Source organism: Echinops telfairi, unplaced genomic scaffold, assembly GCF_000313985.2.
Source record: "Echinops telfairi isolate 266 unplaced genomic scaffold, ASM31398v2 ScPeMD7_31;HRSCAF=116, whole genome shotgun sequence".
NCBI classification, from domain to species: Eukaryota; Metazoa; Chordata; class Mammalia; order Afrosoricida; family Tenrecidae; genus Echinops; species Echinops telfairi.
Window position 1 is genome coordinate 26,783,091 of NW_022103928.1, and position 14,871 is coordinate 26,797,961.

General features: G+C 47.6%; 1 protein-coding gene and 1 pseudogene across 1 annotated transcript in view; both read left to right on the forward strand.

Moving 5' to 3' along the window:
- The window catches only part of TSEN2 (tRNA splicing endonuclease subunit 2), a 68,477-nt gene extending 66,340 nt beyond the window's left edge, over window positions 1–2,137 (forward strand). Inside the window, exons 10-11 of the mRNA XM_013004564.2 lie at window positions 1,457–1,546; window positions 1,952–2,137. Coding sequence (XP_012860018.2) covers window positions 1,457–1,546; window positions 1,952–2,011 — 150 coding nt within the window. The 3' untranslated portion in view covers window positions 2,012–2,137. The remainder of the gene's footprint in view (window positions 1–1,456; window positions 1,547–1,951) is intronic.
- Window positions 2,138–5,942: 3,805 nt separating this feature from the next.
- LOC105978574 lies at window positions 5,943–7,246 on the forward strand (annotated as a pseudogene).
- Window positions 7,247–14,871: the final 7,625 nt, after the last annotated feature.

Sequence of the window (14,871 nt, forward strand, 5' to 3'; positions counted from 1 at the left end):
TAGTGTGGCCGGATGGAAAAAGTGATGTGTAGACTCTTCATAGCATCCCTGCCAGTGACGTGCTAGAAGTCATGGGGTCTATTTCGTCCTTCCTCTCAAGTTGCCCTGCCTCATGCTAGACTTGAGTGTTTCCTTCCTTGATTCAGCTTTGAACTTACTCCTCTCGGGTTTCTTCCCTGCCTCTTCTCTGTTGCAATTGCAAATACAGGCACCACATGCTCACACCCACACTCACAGGGACACACACCCATACTCACAGGGGCTCACATCCACACTCACAGGGGTTCACATCAACATTCACAGGGGCTCACACCCACACTCACAGGGGGTCACACCCACACTCACACCTACACTCACAGGGGGTCACACTGGCTCACACCCACAGGCTCACACCCATACTCACAGGGGCTCACACCCACACTCATGGGCTCACACCCACCCTCACAGGGACTAGCACCCACACTCACAGAGGCTCACACCCACCCTAACAGGGACTAGCACCCACATTCACAGGGGCTCACACCCACACTCATGGGGTCACACACACACACACACACACAGGGGCTCACACCACACTCATACACATTCACTGGAGGAAAACTTGGACAGAGTTTTCAGAACTCATGAGGCGAGAGGAGGGGAATTCGTATAGTAGTAAACATTTGACATGCCTCCTCTCAGTTGGACCCTATCCCATCAGTTTGCACGGAGCCAGCACCCACCAACCCAAGGCGGCCCACGGGTGTCAGTGGAACTGAGCTCCATAGGGCTTTCCGTGGCAGAGTTTGTGAAGCAGGAGATCCAGGTACTCCTTCTTAGGAGCCCCTAGGTGTCTTTGAACCGCCAATCTATCAGCAGCCGAGTGGGTTAATCATCCCTATCACCCAGGGACTCTTGAACTTACAACCTCCTGCTGTCATCCCATCCATGGGATGAGGGATGGACGATTCAGAGATGCTGAGTGACTGGCTCAGATTCCGTGGTCCACATGCAGAGCTGGACCCAGGTCCCTCTGTCCGAGTTTTACCACTTGTTGCTGGCAGCCAGGAAAAGAGGGCCCTTCGTCTCCACAGGACTGTGAGGACTGGAAGCTTGGCGTGCCCTCCTCATTCAGTAATGGCTAGTGGGACACGCGGTGGGCCCCCAGCTCTCCAGCTCTTCCTGAAGGTACGGGAGGAGGTTGAGCCGGAGAGCTGGCAGGGCTGGACGCTTCCTGTTGAACCTCCGGCAGCTGGCTTCCTCCTTGGGAATACATCCTAAGTTCTCTGGTCCTGTCGGTAGTTACTAAAGGGCGGGTCTTCAGAGGGAGGCACGAGCTGTCAGCACAGTGTCCTCAGAGAGGCAGAGGACTCTGAGGCTCCACTCTGCCACCTTTCCAGGAGCACGGGGAGGGGAGGGCCCTGCCCTGCCAGCTCACTGGGCACCTGGCCTTTTCTTCTTCTTCCTTTCGCATTAGGAACTGATGCTGTGCTATCTGATCAAACCCTCCACCATGACTGACCAAGAAATGGAGTCACCGGAGTGTCTGAAAAGGATGAGAGTTCAGGTGGGTGAACTCAAGGGTCACGCAGTGCCATCTCAGAGGATGGGCCTGGGGTTGTAGCGTCTGGGACACGTGGTGCCCGGAGAAGAAATGAACAGTGCATGCCGTGGAACAGAGAGCCAGCCCAGGCCCCATCAGCCTGCCTCTCACCTCCTGCCTGCACACGGCTCCCAGTGCACGCAGTCTCTCCGTCTGCCTGGTCCTGGGGCCCCTGCTGCTGCTGCTCTCAGGGCTGTAGCCTGGGCACCACCCCCATCCCTCAGCTGAGCCCGCTGTATATATTCAGGGTGGCCTGTGAGCCCCACTTGGCCAGACCCCTCTAGGCCTCATCCCCAAAGACCAATGTGGGACGGTCCTTGCTTTCTGCCGTTGGAGCTTCAGGTGCCTCTGTGTTTTGCTTTGTTTCAGGAGGTGATTCTGAGTCGTTGGGTCTCTTCACGAGAGAGGAGCGACCAAGACGAACTCTAACGGCCCAGTTCACGTCCGACTTCAGTGACCAGTCCTTGTGAGTCTGCTACCACCTGCCAAGTTCAGGGCTAGGTCCAAAAGGCTAGTATTGAAACTGCCCATTATTAAAACGTTTTCAAGGGCCTAGTGAAGGTGTTACTGTGAGTGTTTGAACCGACCGGATTGCGGGAGGAGAAGGGCGAGCCCCGATTCCGTGCTCCAGCCTCTGTCTGCGTCCTCATCCGCCGAAGGAGGAGGCTGAATGGGAGGATTCTGGAGAGGCCTCTTCCAGCACAGAAAACTGCTGCTCTCCGGTTTTGCTTGAAAACGATGAACACTGCATCTATCCGTCTGCAGATTATATGCTGGCCTTCTGCAGAGGGTGCCTGGGCCCCGCGAAGCACCAAGTACCCAACGAACTCACTCTTCTTGAACCTGGGGAGCCTGTTTGTGGTGGTACAAGTACAGCATCAGTTACCAAAGAAGTGATGACGTGTGCAGATAGACCACGAATGCGGGTGAACGTAGTAAAATACAGCAAACAGAGCTCTTTCGTTGGTTGCATTTGACAGCAAGAGGAGCCGGGTGGGCAGCAGGATGGTTGCTGTGTGGTTTGGTGGAGGACACACAGTGAATTAGTGTGAGTGAGAGAAAGGGAGTGAATGCGAGTGTGGGAGAATGACTGAGGACGCACAGTGTCCACACTCGTCCAGTGTGTGGACTCCAGAAACTGGACGACAGTCTCCTCTTCGCTCCAGACTCCAGAAGCGAGCAGCCGTGACCTGGCTTTGCTTATACCTTCTTCCTCCCCGGCTGCTGTCAGGTCAATTCCGATTCATAGTGAACCTGTGTCAATAGCCTGTGCTCCGTAGAGTTCGCAGTGACTGGTTTCTCAGAAGTAGATTGCCAGGCCTTTCTTCCATAGCACCTCTGAGTAGACTTGAACCTCCAGCCTTTGGTGAGCAGCCAAACGTGTTCACTGTTCAGACCTTGCAACCAGTAGGACAAAAAAAGAAAAGGAAAGCGGGCGTCCCTTGGCCTGTGGTCTTAGGGTTCCTGACATAAGATTCTGATTCTCTGTGGTTGTGGGTTGTAAGGTGCTTCTCGTCATGTGACGGTCCTGCAGCAGCCTGCCTGCCTGCACGCTCTGGGTCTGAGCGCTAGCGTGCTAGGCATGGCGCTGCCCTGCCTAATCTTGACCAGCTGTTGGAAAGTTTCTCAGCAGTAGCCACTTTTACTTGGTGAAAGCAAAGGGAGGCTTGCACGTTGTTTGCGCTTCACTAGTGCTAATACTAGTTCTTCCGTACAAGCGTTTACCCTCCATCGTGCCTCATCCAGGTCCTCAGCAAAGGAGAAGATTTCACTTTCTCAAAACCTCGGAGGGAAGCAAAAAAAAATCTTGGGCGCTTATCTTCCTTATTCCAGTCGTCATCTATGCGAATCACCTTGTTTCCAGCCAGAGCCGTGTGAGAAGTGCCGCCTTAGTAAAAGCTCTTCTGTAAAACCTTCATCTGGGTTACTGGTCTGAGGACCCACCCCACATACTTCAGCAGCAGCTAATGGACTGTCAAGGTCGCCCCAGCTCCTGGGTGGGTATCCCAAAACAATGATGGTGCTGATCATGCTTGTAACCGAAGACTCCAGGCGGATTTCCAGAAATATCTTTATTCCAAGAAACCTGTGTGAAAGATTGTCCTCCTTTGTGTATATGATGTGAACCCCACTTAGTGGGCAATGTGCTCTTCACTCTCAAAGTGGCCTGGGGCTTCAGGAAGGGGTTTGGCTTTACATCACCCTGTTTTCAGGTAGAAGTAGTACCCCACTATCTTTGGAGACTATGTGTGTGCTACTCCCCTCCCCCTCCCTTTTCCTCTCTGGAAATAAATGAACACAATTGGAGAACTACCTTGCAATAAAACCACCCTCCCCAGGAGTTTCCTGCAGCTCATAGGGAAGACACTGAAGCTTTCCTTGAAACATAAGCTGTCTTAGGTTTTCAGCCAAATCCACTGCCATCGAATTGATCCCAACTCATAGCCACCCTTTATAAGGTCCCTGAGGTGGCTGGTGGGTTTGAACCATTGACCTTGTGGTTCGCAGACCCATAACCACCACATAGCCTTAAGTATCTTGAACCTGTAAGATCACTTTCCACACTTAAGTTAAAACAAGTCTTTCACCACGTCATCTCTCCCTTCTGCATTTTTAGCTCCTGAGTTCATGGCCTCCACTGCACCAAAGGAGTCTGAACCCCCCAGCCACCCCAGGGGGAAAGAGGAGGTTCTCCGCTTCTGTAAAGACACCCAGTCTCGCCTCACCCCCCACTATCATGACCCCAGTGCTGCCTTTCACTGCGGGCTAGACCGGATGATGTACACAGGTACAGCAAAGAGCTCAGGCCATATGGCATCCAGGTCACATGAACCTCTGAGGAACAGAAATGGGAACAGCGATACCAGGAGGATAAGGGGAAGGTGGGGGGAAGTAACCGCAATGAACAACATGAACAACACACAACCTCACACACGTATTCTCCCAGGGGCACGAACGACAGAAACTAGGGGAAGGGGAGACCGCGGTCAGTGTAAGATAAGAAAATTAAAATATAACATCAAGGGGGTCATAAGTGTGGGAGGGAAAAAAAGAAACACACCAATAGCTCAAATAGAAAGTAAATGTTTAGAAAATAATGATAGCAACATATGTATAAATATGCTTGATACAATAGATGTATGGAAGAGCTCTAAGAGCCCCCATAAAATGATCCTTTAAAAAAAAAAGATTCCCAGTCCCGGAAACCCTGTGTAGGGGTCACAGTGGGTTGAAACGGTCTTGGTGGCAAGGGGTGTGGCGCTGACCACCCCAACATGATGCTGGGTGGCTTCGCATGGACTGGACGCTGCGGTACGAGGGGCGCTGGCTTCCTGAAAGCAGCACAGGGTGCCCAAGAACACCGGGACACTTTGTGACCCAGCCGGACTCCCGCGCCTTTCACAGTTACTCAAGGCAAAAAACAAATCATGTAGGCCAAAAAGGAGAACTCAATTGTTTTTCAGATTTCTTTTGAATCATTTTATTGGGGGCTCGTATAACTCTTACCACAATCCATACATACACCCATTGTGTCAAGCACATTTGTACATTTGTTGCCATCATTCTCAAAACATTTGCTTGATACTTGAGCCCTTAATATCAGCTCATTTTTCCCCTCCCTCACAAACCCTTGATAATTTATAAATTATTATTTTGTCATGTCTTACACTGTCGGACGTCTCCCTTCACCCACTTTTCTGTTGTCTGTCCCCCAGGGAGGGGGCTGTATGTAGATCCTTGTGATTGGCTCCCCCTTTCTACCCCACCGTCCCCTTCCCCTCCTGGTATCGCTACTAGGAGCACTCGTGTATAGTTCACATCTTCACCTTCCTCACTGTAGTTCACGTCTAGCTTTTTCTGATGTATGCGATTGACTTGTAACCACTCCCATTCACTTGCGCTGACATGGTGACCCTGTGGGCAGGCCCAGGAGCACTGTGGCCTGGGCGTCTTCGTGGTCATTGTTAAGCTTGCCTCCATGGTGGCAGCCACGGGGTCTGCAGAGTGCCTCCGACACTGGGGCTCGTCCCCAGCACCACGTCGGGCAGTATTCTCGTGTGGCTCAGAGCGTCATCATCAGCTGATTGGCAGCAGTAAGTCACCAGGCACGAAGCCCTGATAGCGCAATGGTGGAAGTGTTCAAGTTGCTAACTCAAAGGTGGGTGGTTTGGACCCACCAGTCACTCCGAGGGAGAAAGATGAGGCAGTCCGTGTCCATAAAGATGACAGCCATGGAAACCCTATGGGGCAGTTCTACTCTATGTGTCAGGATTGGCTCGGCGTCATGGGTAGTAGTAGATTGCCAGGCCTTTCTTCCCTATCTGTCTCAGTCTGAAAGCGCTGATGAAATCTTCCTACCATGTGGAGGACCCTGCTGGTGTTGAAACACTGGTGGCACAGCCCCCAGCTTCACAACATTGTGCCAACCACGACAGTATGCAAAGCTGACATGGCGGATGGGATGTCTTGGTTCCCTAAAACACATACTTTCTTCATAGCCTTCCCTGTTCTCTCAGAGTAGTTCTTAATATGGGACTAGTATGAGGTACTAGTCCATGTGTATGTCAGCACAGGCATGTGAACATTCCTAAGGATGGCCGCCTGAGCAACATCTGTGTCTGGCCCACACATGCTCTTCTGCTGCAAGCTCTTGCATTTATTCAAATAGCCAATATCGAGACATTTTGCAAATCATGCTCACAGCATGTTCTGGTTTATCCCCACCACAGCCTTGTGACTTACAGGCTGAAGACTCTTCACAAGAGAAGATTTGAGTCTCTGCATTTCACCGCCAGCCAGCGCTTTATGGGGAGGGAGGGCAAGGCTGGCTGTGCCTTTCGAGAGTAGCCCAGGAGAAATGTCCCTAACAGAAAAGCCCAAGCAGCCAGAAAGATCAGGGTAAGTCACAACCATAGTCCTGCAAAACCTTGGAAACCTTTATCCAACAAAGCTATCCAAACATACAGCTGATGCTTCTCAACATATCCTCCACCTGTGTCTGCACATTTCTGAAAGGAGTGTTTCCATCTCTTAACCATTCCCCCAAAGAATCCTGCACTCTTCGATTCACACCACAATCAAAAGGGTAGCTTGGCATCCCCAGGGGACTCGAATTGTACTCCCTTTTCATGTTCGTTGAGTTTGGGGAACAAAAAGAATTGCGAAGGTCCAATATGGTAGGGCCCAGGGGCTGTATGAACTGAGGAGTTCACCAACTTCGTTATTATTGTTCTGTTTTAAATGTATGTAGGAATTACTCAAGGTGGTAAGGGTGATTGATGGCAGAAGAGTACACGAATTAAACACCAAAGTTCCAGGGACAATGGATGCCAGCCAACAACTTGATGCCCGTAGACAACTCTGAGTCTTTGATGGTAGCTCCCTCCAGGAGGGACAGAGCCACACAAGATTGTGTAGCTCGGACCACAACACTCGTAAGAAACCTCTGAGAAGAGAGAAAAGAATTTGGGTGATTTAACGTTACTAAAGCAAAGACAGTTAATAAAGATCAGACAAAGTTGAAATGGATGCAGTCAGAGCTGAGTGTTGAAGTAATAAATGGCAGGAGCTGAAAGGTGTGCCGAATTCACTTCAAACCTCCAAAGAATGAATAGAGTTGTTTCTGGTTTCTTTAAAGATTTTATTGGGGGCTCTTACAGCACTTTTAACAATCCACACATCAGTTGTAGCAAACATATTTGTGCATATATTGCCATCATTTTTAAAAATTGTGTTTTATTGGGGGCTCTTACAGCTCTTTATAACAATCCAGAAATCAATTGTAGTAAGCATATTTGTACATGTGTTGCCATCATTTTTTTAAATTGTGTTTTATTGGGGGCTCTTACAGCTCTTATCACAATCCCATATATACTGTATATACTTGAGTATAAGACAATCTGAGTATCAGCCGAGGCACCTAATTTTACCACAAAAACTGCATTAAAATGTACTGAAAAACTTAGCTTACACACAAGTATATACGGTATATCCATTGTGTCAAGTACATCTGTACATATGTTGCCATCATCCTTTTCAAAACTTTTTCTTTCTACTTGAACCCTTTATATCAGTTCCTCAGTTTTCCCCTCCCCCCTCATGAACCCTTGATAATTTATCTTTTTTTTTTTTCATGTCTTATACCAACCACTGTCTCCCTTCACCTACTTTTCTGTTGTTCATCCCCCTAGGAGGAGGCCATACATCTATCATTGTGATCAGTTCCCCCTTGCTCCCCACTCCCTTCCCTTCCTGTTTTCACTGCTCCTTTATTTGTCCTGAGGGGCTTACCTGTCCTGGATTCCCTGTGTTGTGAGTTCTTATCTGTACCAGTGTACATGTTCTGGTCTAGCCAGATTTGTAAGGTAGAATTGGGGTCATGATAGTGGGGGGCAGGGAGAGCGTTAAAGACCTAGAGGAAAGTTGTGTGTTTCATCGGTGCTATACTGCACTCTGACTGGCTCATCTCTTCCTTGTAGGCCTTCTGACAGATGTCCGATTGACTGTTGATGGGCTCTGGGTCGCCACTCTGCCCTCTCCCTCATTCACATCGATATGATTTTGTTTTGTTTTGAGTCTTTGATGCCTGATACCTGACACATATATTTATTTATAAAGTATTATGGCACCAGATGGAAATTGGACCTCCACTCAAGTACTCCCTCAGTGTAAGAACACTTTTCACCTGCCCAGCACGACCACTGAAGACAAAGGGGGTGTATAAGCAAATGTGCTGAAGAAAGCTGATGGTGCCCGGCTATCAAAAGATAGCCATCTGCAGTCTTAAAGGCTTGAATATAAACAGTGGCCATCTAGCTCAGAAGCAACAAAGCCCACATGGAAGAAGCACACCAGCCTGTGTGATCACGAGGTGTCGATAGGAGCTGGTATCAGGCATCAAAGACCCAGAACAAAAAAATCGTATCATTGTGAATGTAGGGGGAGTGCGGAGTAGTGACCCAGAGCCCATCAGAGAAAGAAGAGTTTTTTAAAGGTGCGGGCAGTCTCATAAAAGGTAAGCACAGCAGACATCAATAGGGTGGGCTTCCTAGAACGATTTCTGAGTCAACAGACCAAAACCTTTTGTTATTTCAGACCCACTTAGCCAAACCTCAAATATAAATAATCCTGATAAATACAGAAATATCAATTACAATTTTAGATGGATTCTGTTAAAACCAAAAAAAAGGTTTTGTAATTATTAAAATCATTTTCTGTGGGGGAAAAAAAAAACCCTGGAAAGGCAAGATCAGAGATGTAGATGGATTAGTGAAGTCTCCTAATAGAATTGCATAGAATAGTCCTTGATACAATTCCTTGATGCAACTGTCCTGACCTTACTCTCACCAGTACAATTTTCCATTTCTTAAAGCTTCTTCCTAATAAGCCCCCTTGGTCACCTTGTGTTCTCAAGAAAATCCGTCACCTTGTGTTAAATTGAACTAGCCCCGCAGAGCCCCCTTGGAAGCCACAGTTTTGATTGGACCTTTGTTTGTTTGATTTTTTTAAAGCCCCATAGTGAGCCTAAGACAGGTGTACCATTGAGAGAACTTGTCTGCGCTGTCCACTGACTGCAGAGATCTGTTTCAATGTGGTTTGCTGGGACGAAACTTGTGCCTGTATGAATTGGAGCCCCTGTAGCAATACGTGTTGTCTTAAGCTTGTGTAGTCCTTTGAAAAACTTGACGAGAGGGGTTAGAGACCCAGGAGCCAAGTGGTGGTCCTGCAGCTCAAGGTTGGGGTGGGGGAGAGGCCTCGCTTCCCATAAACAGGCTCCGGTGAAGGAGAGGAGCCCAGACCTCGCAGGCCTTTAGGGAATCTGCAGTACGCTGTGTGCTTCCTTTGCATCCATTTCTCCAGAGACAGTGAGTGCCCTTGAAGGTTGGGGAGTGGGATGTACTTTCTAGAAGGAACCAAGTCAAATCTCAGCGACCTTGGTTCACTTAGTGCCCTTGATGACCCTCAGGTTTCCTTACCTCTAAAATGGAGAAGGTGATAATATTTGCCTGATTACACGGATAAAGGCGGAGAACTACAAAAGCCCCCAATGTAGTGGAAGCTCCCCCTCCTTTCCAGGAAGGAGGGACTCTGCCCTCAAAACTGGCAAGAAACTGATGAATTGCAATGCCCAGATACTCCTCTGTGTCTGGAGGTCCATCTGGGCTGCCTACTGAAATGCCCAGCTGACAACAAATGCAGGCACTCTTTGTGCCCAGAAAGTGGAGGCAGGTGAGGGGGGTTGTGGAGGGCCATCCCTCAGTGGAGCTATTGTGAGATGTCTCACCTTGACCCTGCCTCCTGAAGAACCTGGGAGAGATTAGGCAGGCACTCTGGGAGAGCACCAGGCCAGCCAATGGGAGCAGTAGGTCTGCCATTCTCCGGTAGCTTAGAGCTCTTAGAGGTTTTAAACTGCTTAGAAGACTGGTCTCCTTGATAGGAATCGGAGAGGGCAGCTGGGTAGTTCAAGGACCCATGGTTTGGAATCAGATGCACCCACTTGGTGGCCGTGTGACTTGGAGCACATGTCCTCATGCATTTTTAATTAAGGTGCCGACCCCAGAGCATTGTGAGCCTCAGGTGAGTTGACCTGCACGAAGCGTTACTACTGAGCCTGGCACCCAGGACACTTTGAGTAAGGGTTGAAGGGAGGGAGGAGGAAGCACTAGGTGCCAAGAAGCATCATACCATCCTGTGTTGACTCAGCTTCTGTTTCAAAGGCCACCATCGTTGCACTCAACCCCAATATGCCAGGGGAAACGGAAACATCTGTGCAGTGACTGCCCTACATTCTCTCACAGAGATCCCCTTCGACAGTGATTAGTCCCTACGAGACTAAGTGAAGTCACTAAACCACTAAGCATGCTGCCAGCGTTTTCACGCCCGGCCAGCCAGCCCATGCTCATTTGATCCTATATTGTCAATTCCATCTTGATCCTACCGGGCCTAGTGCACCTGCCCCTGGGGGTGTCTGAGGCTGTAGATCTCTACAGGGAGCAGAAAGTCCCACCTTTCTCCTGCAGAGCGGGAAGTGGGCTCAAGCAGGCGAGCTTGCTGTTAGCAACCAGACAGGGAACCCCCTGCACCACCAGGGCTCCTTAGAGGTGAGCCTAAAAAACCTGAAAAGTGGGACCATTGAATGTGACACTGAAATTTTATTGGTACTAACAGAATAAGGTTTTTATTTGGGCTTAATTATTTTACCTTTGGTGTTAAACCATATTTGTTTTATCTTTTTTTTTAAGTTCCTATTTTCTGGAATGTGGCCAACAATTTGGAAAAGTACCTTTGTGTGGATCATTTCTGGCTTCCCCGTTGCTCACAGTAAAGCTAACTCCGTGCCCTTGTTGGGAAGGGAACATCAGAGGTCCTTTCTTGACATCAATGTCTACTGTGCACAGGCAGTGCTAAATGACAAGATGAAGTGCATCTTGAGAAGTGTTAAGAGCAGAGTTGGGGCCAATACTGAGCCTTTGTGGGATTATCTAGCATTTAGCTGATAGGATGAAACCGAGACCAAGAATTCTGTTCATAATCTCACGTATTTGAGCAACATTACCATCTATTGGTGTTACTCTGATGCACTGTGGTTTTATCAAGAATGGGAGGATTGTTAGCTTGGTGACATGACAAAGAATAAATAGGTAGCAGGCAGCCACCAGTGTCACCTCTGGTTGCTTGAAAATCGAGGAAGGGCGTTAGAGATGAGCATGAAAAGCATGAGCAGTTCTGCCCCCCATCGCTCCCCCCCCCCCTGAATTATGGCACTGGCTTTTCTACGTGTGAATATTAATAAAGAGAAAAGGCTTCTTTTGCCTTCTCTTTATGGTAAGGAATTGCCGACAGTTGCTGCACTTCCTAGATATAGCTGGTCTCTTTCTTGGCGACAGGAACCTTAACCACTGCACTGTGCTCTGGAGAACCGTGCAGGGCTCTGTGATTGAACCCTGGTTTTGGTCTTTGGGCAAGTCATTCCCTCAATTTCTTTTCAGACACCCCCCCCAAAAAAAAAAGTATACCGAGGTGTTTTAAACAGGGTTCTCTAGAGAAACAAAACCAGGACACAGGATTTTATATATGTATATGGATAGACAACAATGAAATAAACAGCTATTTAGTCCACAGAGCAGTACAGAGGACTCAGTTCAACTCACTTCCGTGATACAGTTAATACACTAGCAGCCGTTCAACTCACGAGGGTTGCTGGGTGCAAGTCAAGGAAGCAGACAGCTGAGTCTTCTGTAGAGCAATATAGGCAGTCCAGTTACAGGCAGCAAAGAGCAGGGCAGGTCACCAACAGTCTGGCAGATGACAAGGTCTGACAGTCCCCAGCTCAAGTGATGTATACACCAGCAGTGTGGTAAAGCAGGTCTCGAAGGAACCTCAAACTATAGCGACGGAATCCATGGGTTGGGTGTCCCACAGGTAGTGTAGCTCGCAGAGCCCTCGCTAAGGCAGCCTCACACTGGTCCGATCACCAAAGAGCAAGAGACAGAAAGGCGAGGGTCACCAAGCCATTTTGTCTCTTTGCCCTTCAATTAAACTGCAACCTTATTAACCCCATATGTTTATTGGCCAGGTTGGCACAATAAACCTATCAGAAGGGTAAGTAAAAAGTTACTGCCACTAGAGTTCCAGTTCAGTCATGCGTAGATTTATTCCCAAAAAAGCATGTTTAGATATGTCTCTGTGATCAGTGGCTGGCTGCAGACAAGTTCTCTCCGTAATACACTTGTCTTAGTATCATGAGGTTGCCTTCTAAAGTAGGGACACTTTTTGTGCCATGGAAAAACAGGATTTTGAAGACAGAGCTAATAGCAAATTTTTCCCAAAACTCAAGTGGACATCTTCTCAAGTTGCCGCAAGTCTTCGCAACTAGTTTACAAGATTGCTGCCGTACATAAAACAGCAGATTCTAGTTGGTTCAAATACTTTAAGGAAGGTTGGGAAGACCTCAAAGATGAGCCAGGAAAGGAAAGGCCATTAACCTCAACAAATGAGGAAACTGTGGCTGAAATCTAGAAACTGGAGGGAGAAGACTGTGGCTACTGAAGTTGGGCTCTCACATGGTTTGGCATTTTTAACTTGAAGCCGACATCAGCCTCAGCAGGTTTGGGCTCAATGGTAGCCAAACGCACTGCGTGCAGATCGGCTGGCTCAAAGAGCTGGTCTCCCCATCAATCTGTTAAGCATGATCAAGGCTAATGCCGATGACTTTATGGAATGAAGTTACTGGACGAAGAGACTGGGCTTTATCAACAGGATCCAGAGAGCAAGGTCCAATCAAAACTGTAGCTTCTAAGGGGATCTGTTGGGCCAGTTCAATGAAGACCCAGAGAAGAGAGATCAGCTCAGGAGGTTATAGCACCTGGTTTTTTAGATTCAAAGGGGTCATCTTGACAGATTTCTCCAAGGACACAGGATGAGCACAGGAGTTTGTTAGGGAGAAGTTTCTAGAGATTAGAAACTTGCATTGGTGAGAAAAATGCCAGGAAAGTTGTGCTGAGAAACTTTTTCCCATCATGTGGTAGTTACACCATTTTATGCCAACTTGATTAAAGAATGGAGGGGTGGGATCGAGCCTATCAATCAGGTCACAACCTGATTGATCCCTCCTTGTGGGTGTGACCTTCTCATGGGGATTCTGGGAACTTCTTCCCTGGAGGTAGGACACACTCTGCTTCACTTTTCTGTTGACCAGCCACATGGAGCCACGCTGATAGCAGCCAGAGCCCTGGAGATGCTTCCACTGCCACTGGATCCACAAGTCCCCACCCAGTCTAAATAGGAATTTATAGACTGGTACTGGATATATGGGCTAATATTATGGACTTACGGACTTGATCTGGACTGCGGTGGGATGTTTTCTTAATATACAATTACTGTTTGATATAAAGTTCTCTCTTATACACATGAGTGTCTCTGAATTTGTTTCTCTAGTCAGCCCAGACTAATACACATCATGACCATGTACCTACCTGCTCATCCTTCACAGATAGCAAGCAAGGGCTGTCCTATGAGAATTTTGTTGAGAAACCTTACCCCATCCATCCTACAGCTCTGATCTTGCCATTTCCAACTTCAAATTGTTCCCCAAACTCAAAGAACACTTCTAAGGAACAAAATTTGCGTCCCTTAAGAATGCCAACATTGCCATTTTAACCTGATGTGAATCAAAGAATGCACAGAATTCTTCTGGTAGCACTAGAGAGCTGGAAACACCGCCTTAAGAAGTGTATGGCCCTAGATAAAGGGTATGCTGAAAACCAGTAACTCCTCGTTTTGATACTTTTGTTTGGTAAAGACTTCAATGATTTTATAGCAATGCTTTTATTTAACTTACCTTCGTAATGACCTACGGAATTCACACCGGGGTCTTGAGGATTGAAAGGTAAGACTAGAAAGTCCAGTCTGGTGTGGAGTCATTTATGAACACGGGTTAAACAGAACTGCTGTTATTACTCATAGTGGGTAACAACCCAGATGAGAGAGTGTGAAGACGATGGCAGAAAGTTGGAAAGTTTTTCAAACTCTACAGCTCTTTCATCTTAATCCTCCATAGCAGTGGTTCTCAACCTTCCTAACGCCACGACCCTTTCATACAGAGCCTCATGTTGTGGTGACCCCTCCATCCATAAAATTATTACTTCATAACTGTCATTTTGCTACTGTTATGAATTGGGCGACCCTCACGGGTCGCGAACAGGTTGAGAGCCGCTGCTCTATAAGCTTTACGTCTTCTTGAGTACCATAGGTTACCATTTGCAGAATATGGTCATGATACTGTATGCTGGGTAGACAGTAGGGTTTATTTTATTTTTTCTTTAAAGAACTCTACAGTACCTAATCTTATAAATGCCATGATTCCCTCACCCCCGCCCCTGCCCCCCTGGGCCTTCTGGAGCTGGAACATTGCCTCTTTGGAAATAAGCTTTAAAGATCTGTGACATGTGTTCTGAATGTCTTTATCACCTGGTAATTATTAGTACTTTGAAAGATGGTTTTGAGTTTGGGCAATAAGACATCTTTGGATGCCAAGGCTGGAGGACTAGGTTAAGTTGAGTAGTCTCACATTTGGTTAAAAATAAGTGAGTTCTGGAGGCCGTTTCTTAAGAATACTCTTGAGATATTTTACTTGTTGACTCTTGAACATTTGAAGATTATTCAGGTATTTAAGTGCTAACATACTTGTTATTTATTTATTTTTTGACCCACTTGTTAAAAGCCACCATTTCTTTCTTCTTCCATCTCAGTTCCTCCTCTTGCTCCTTTCTGGGTTCTGCATTCGAAGT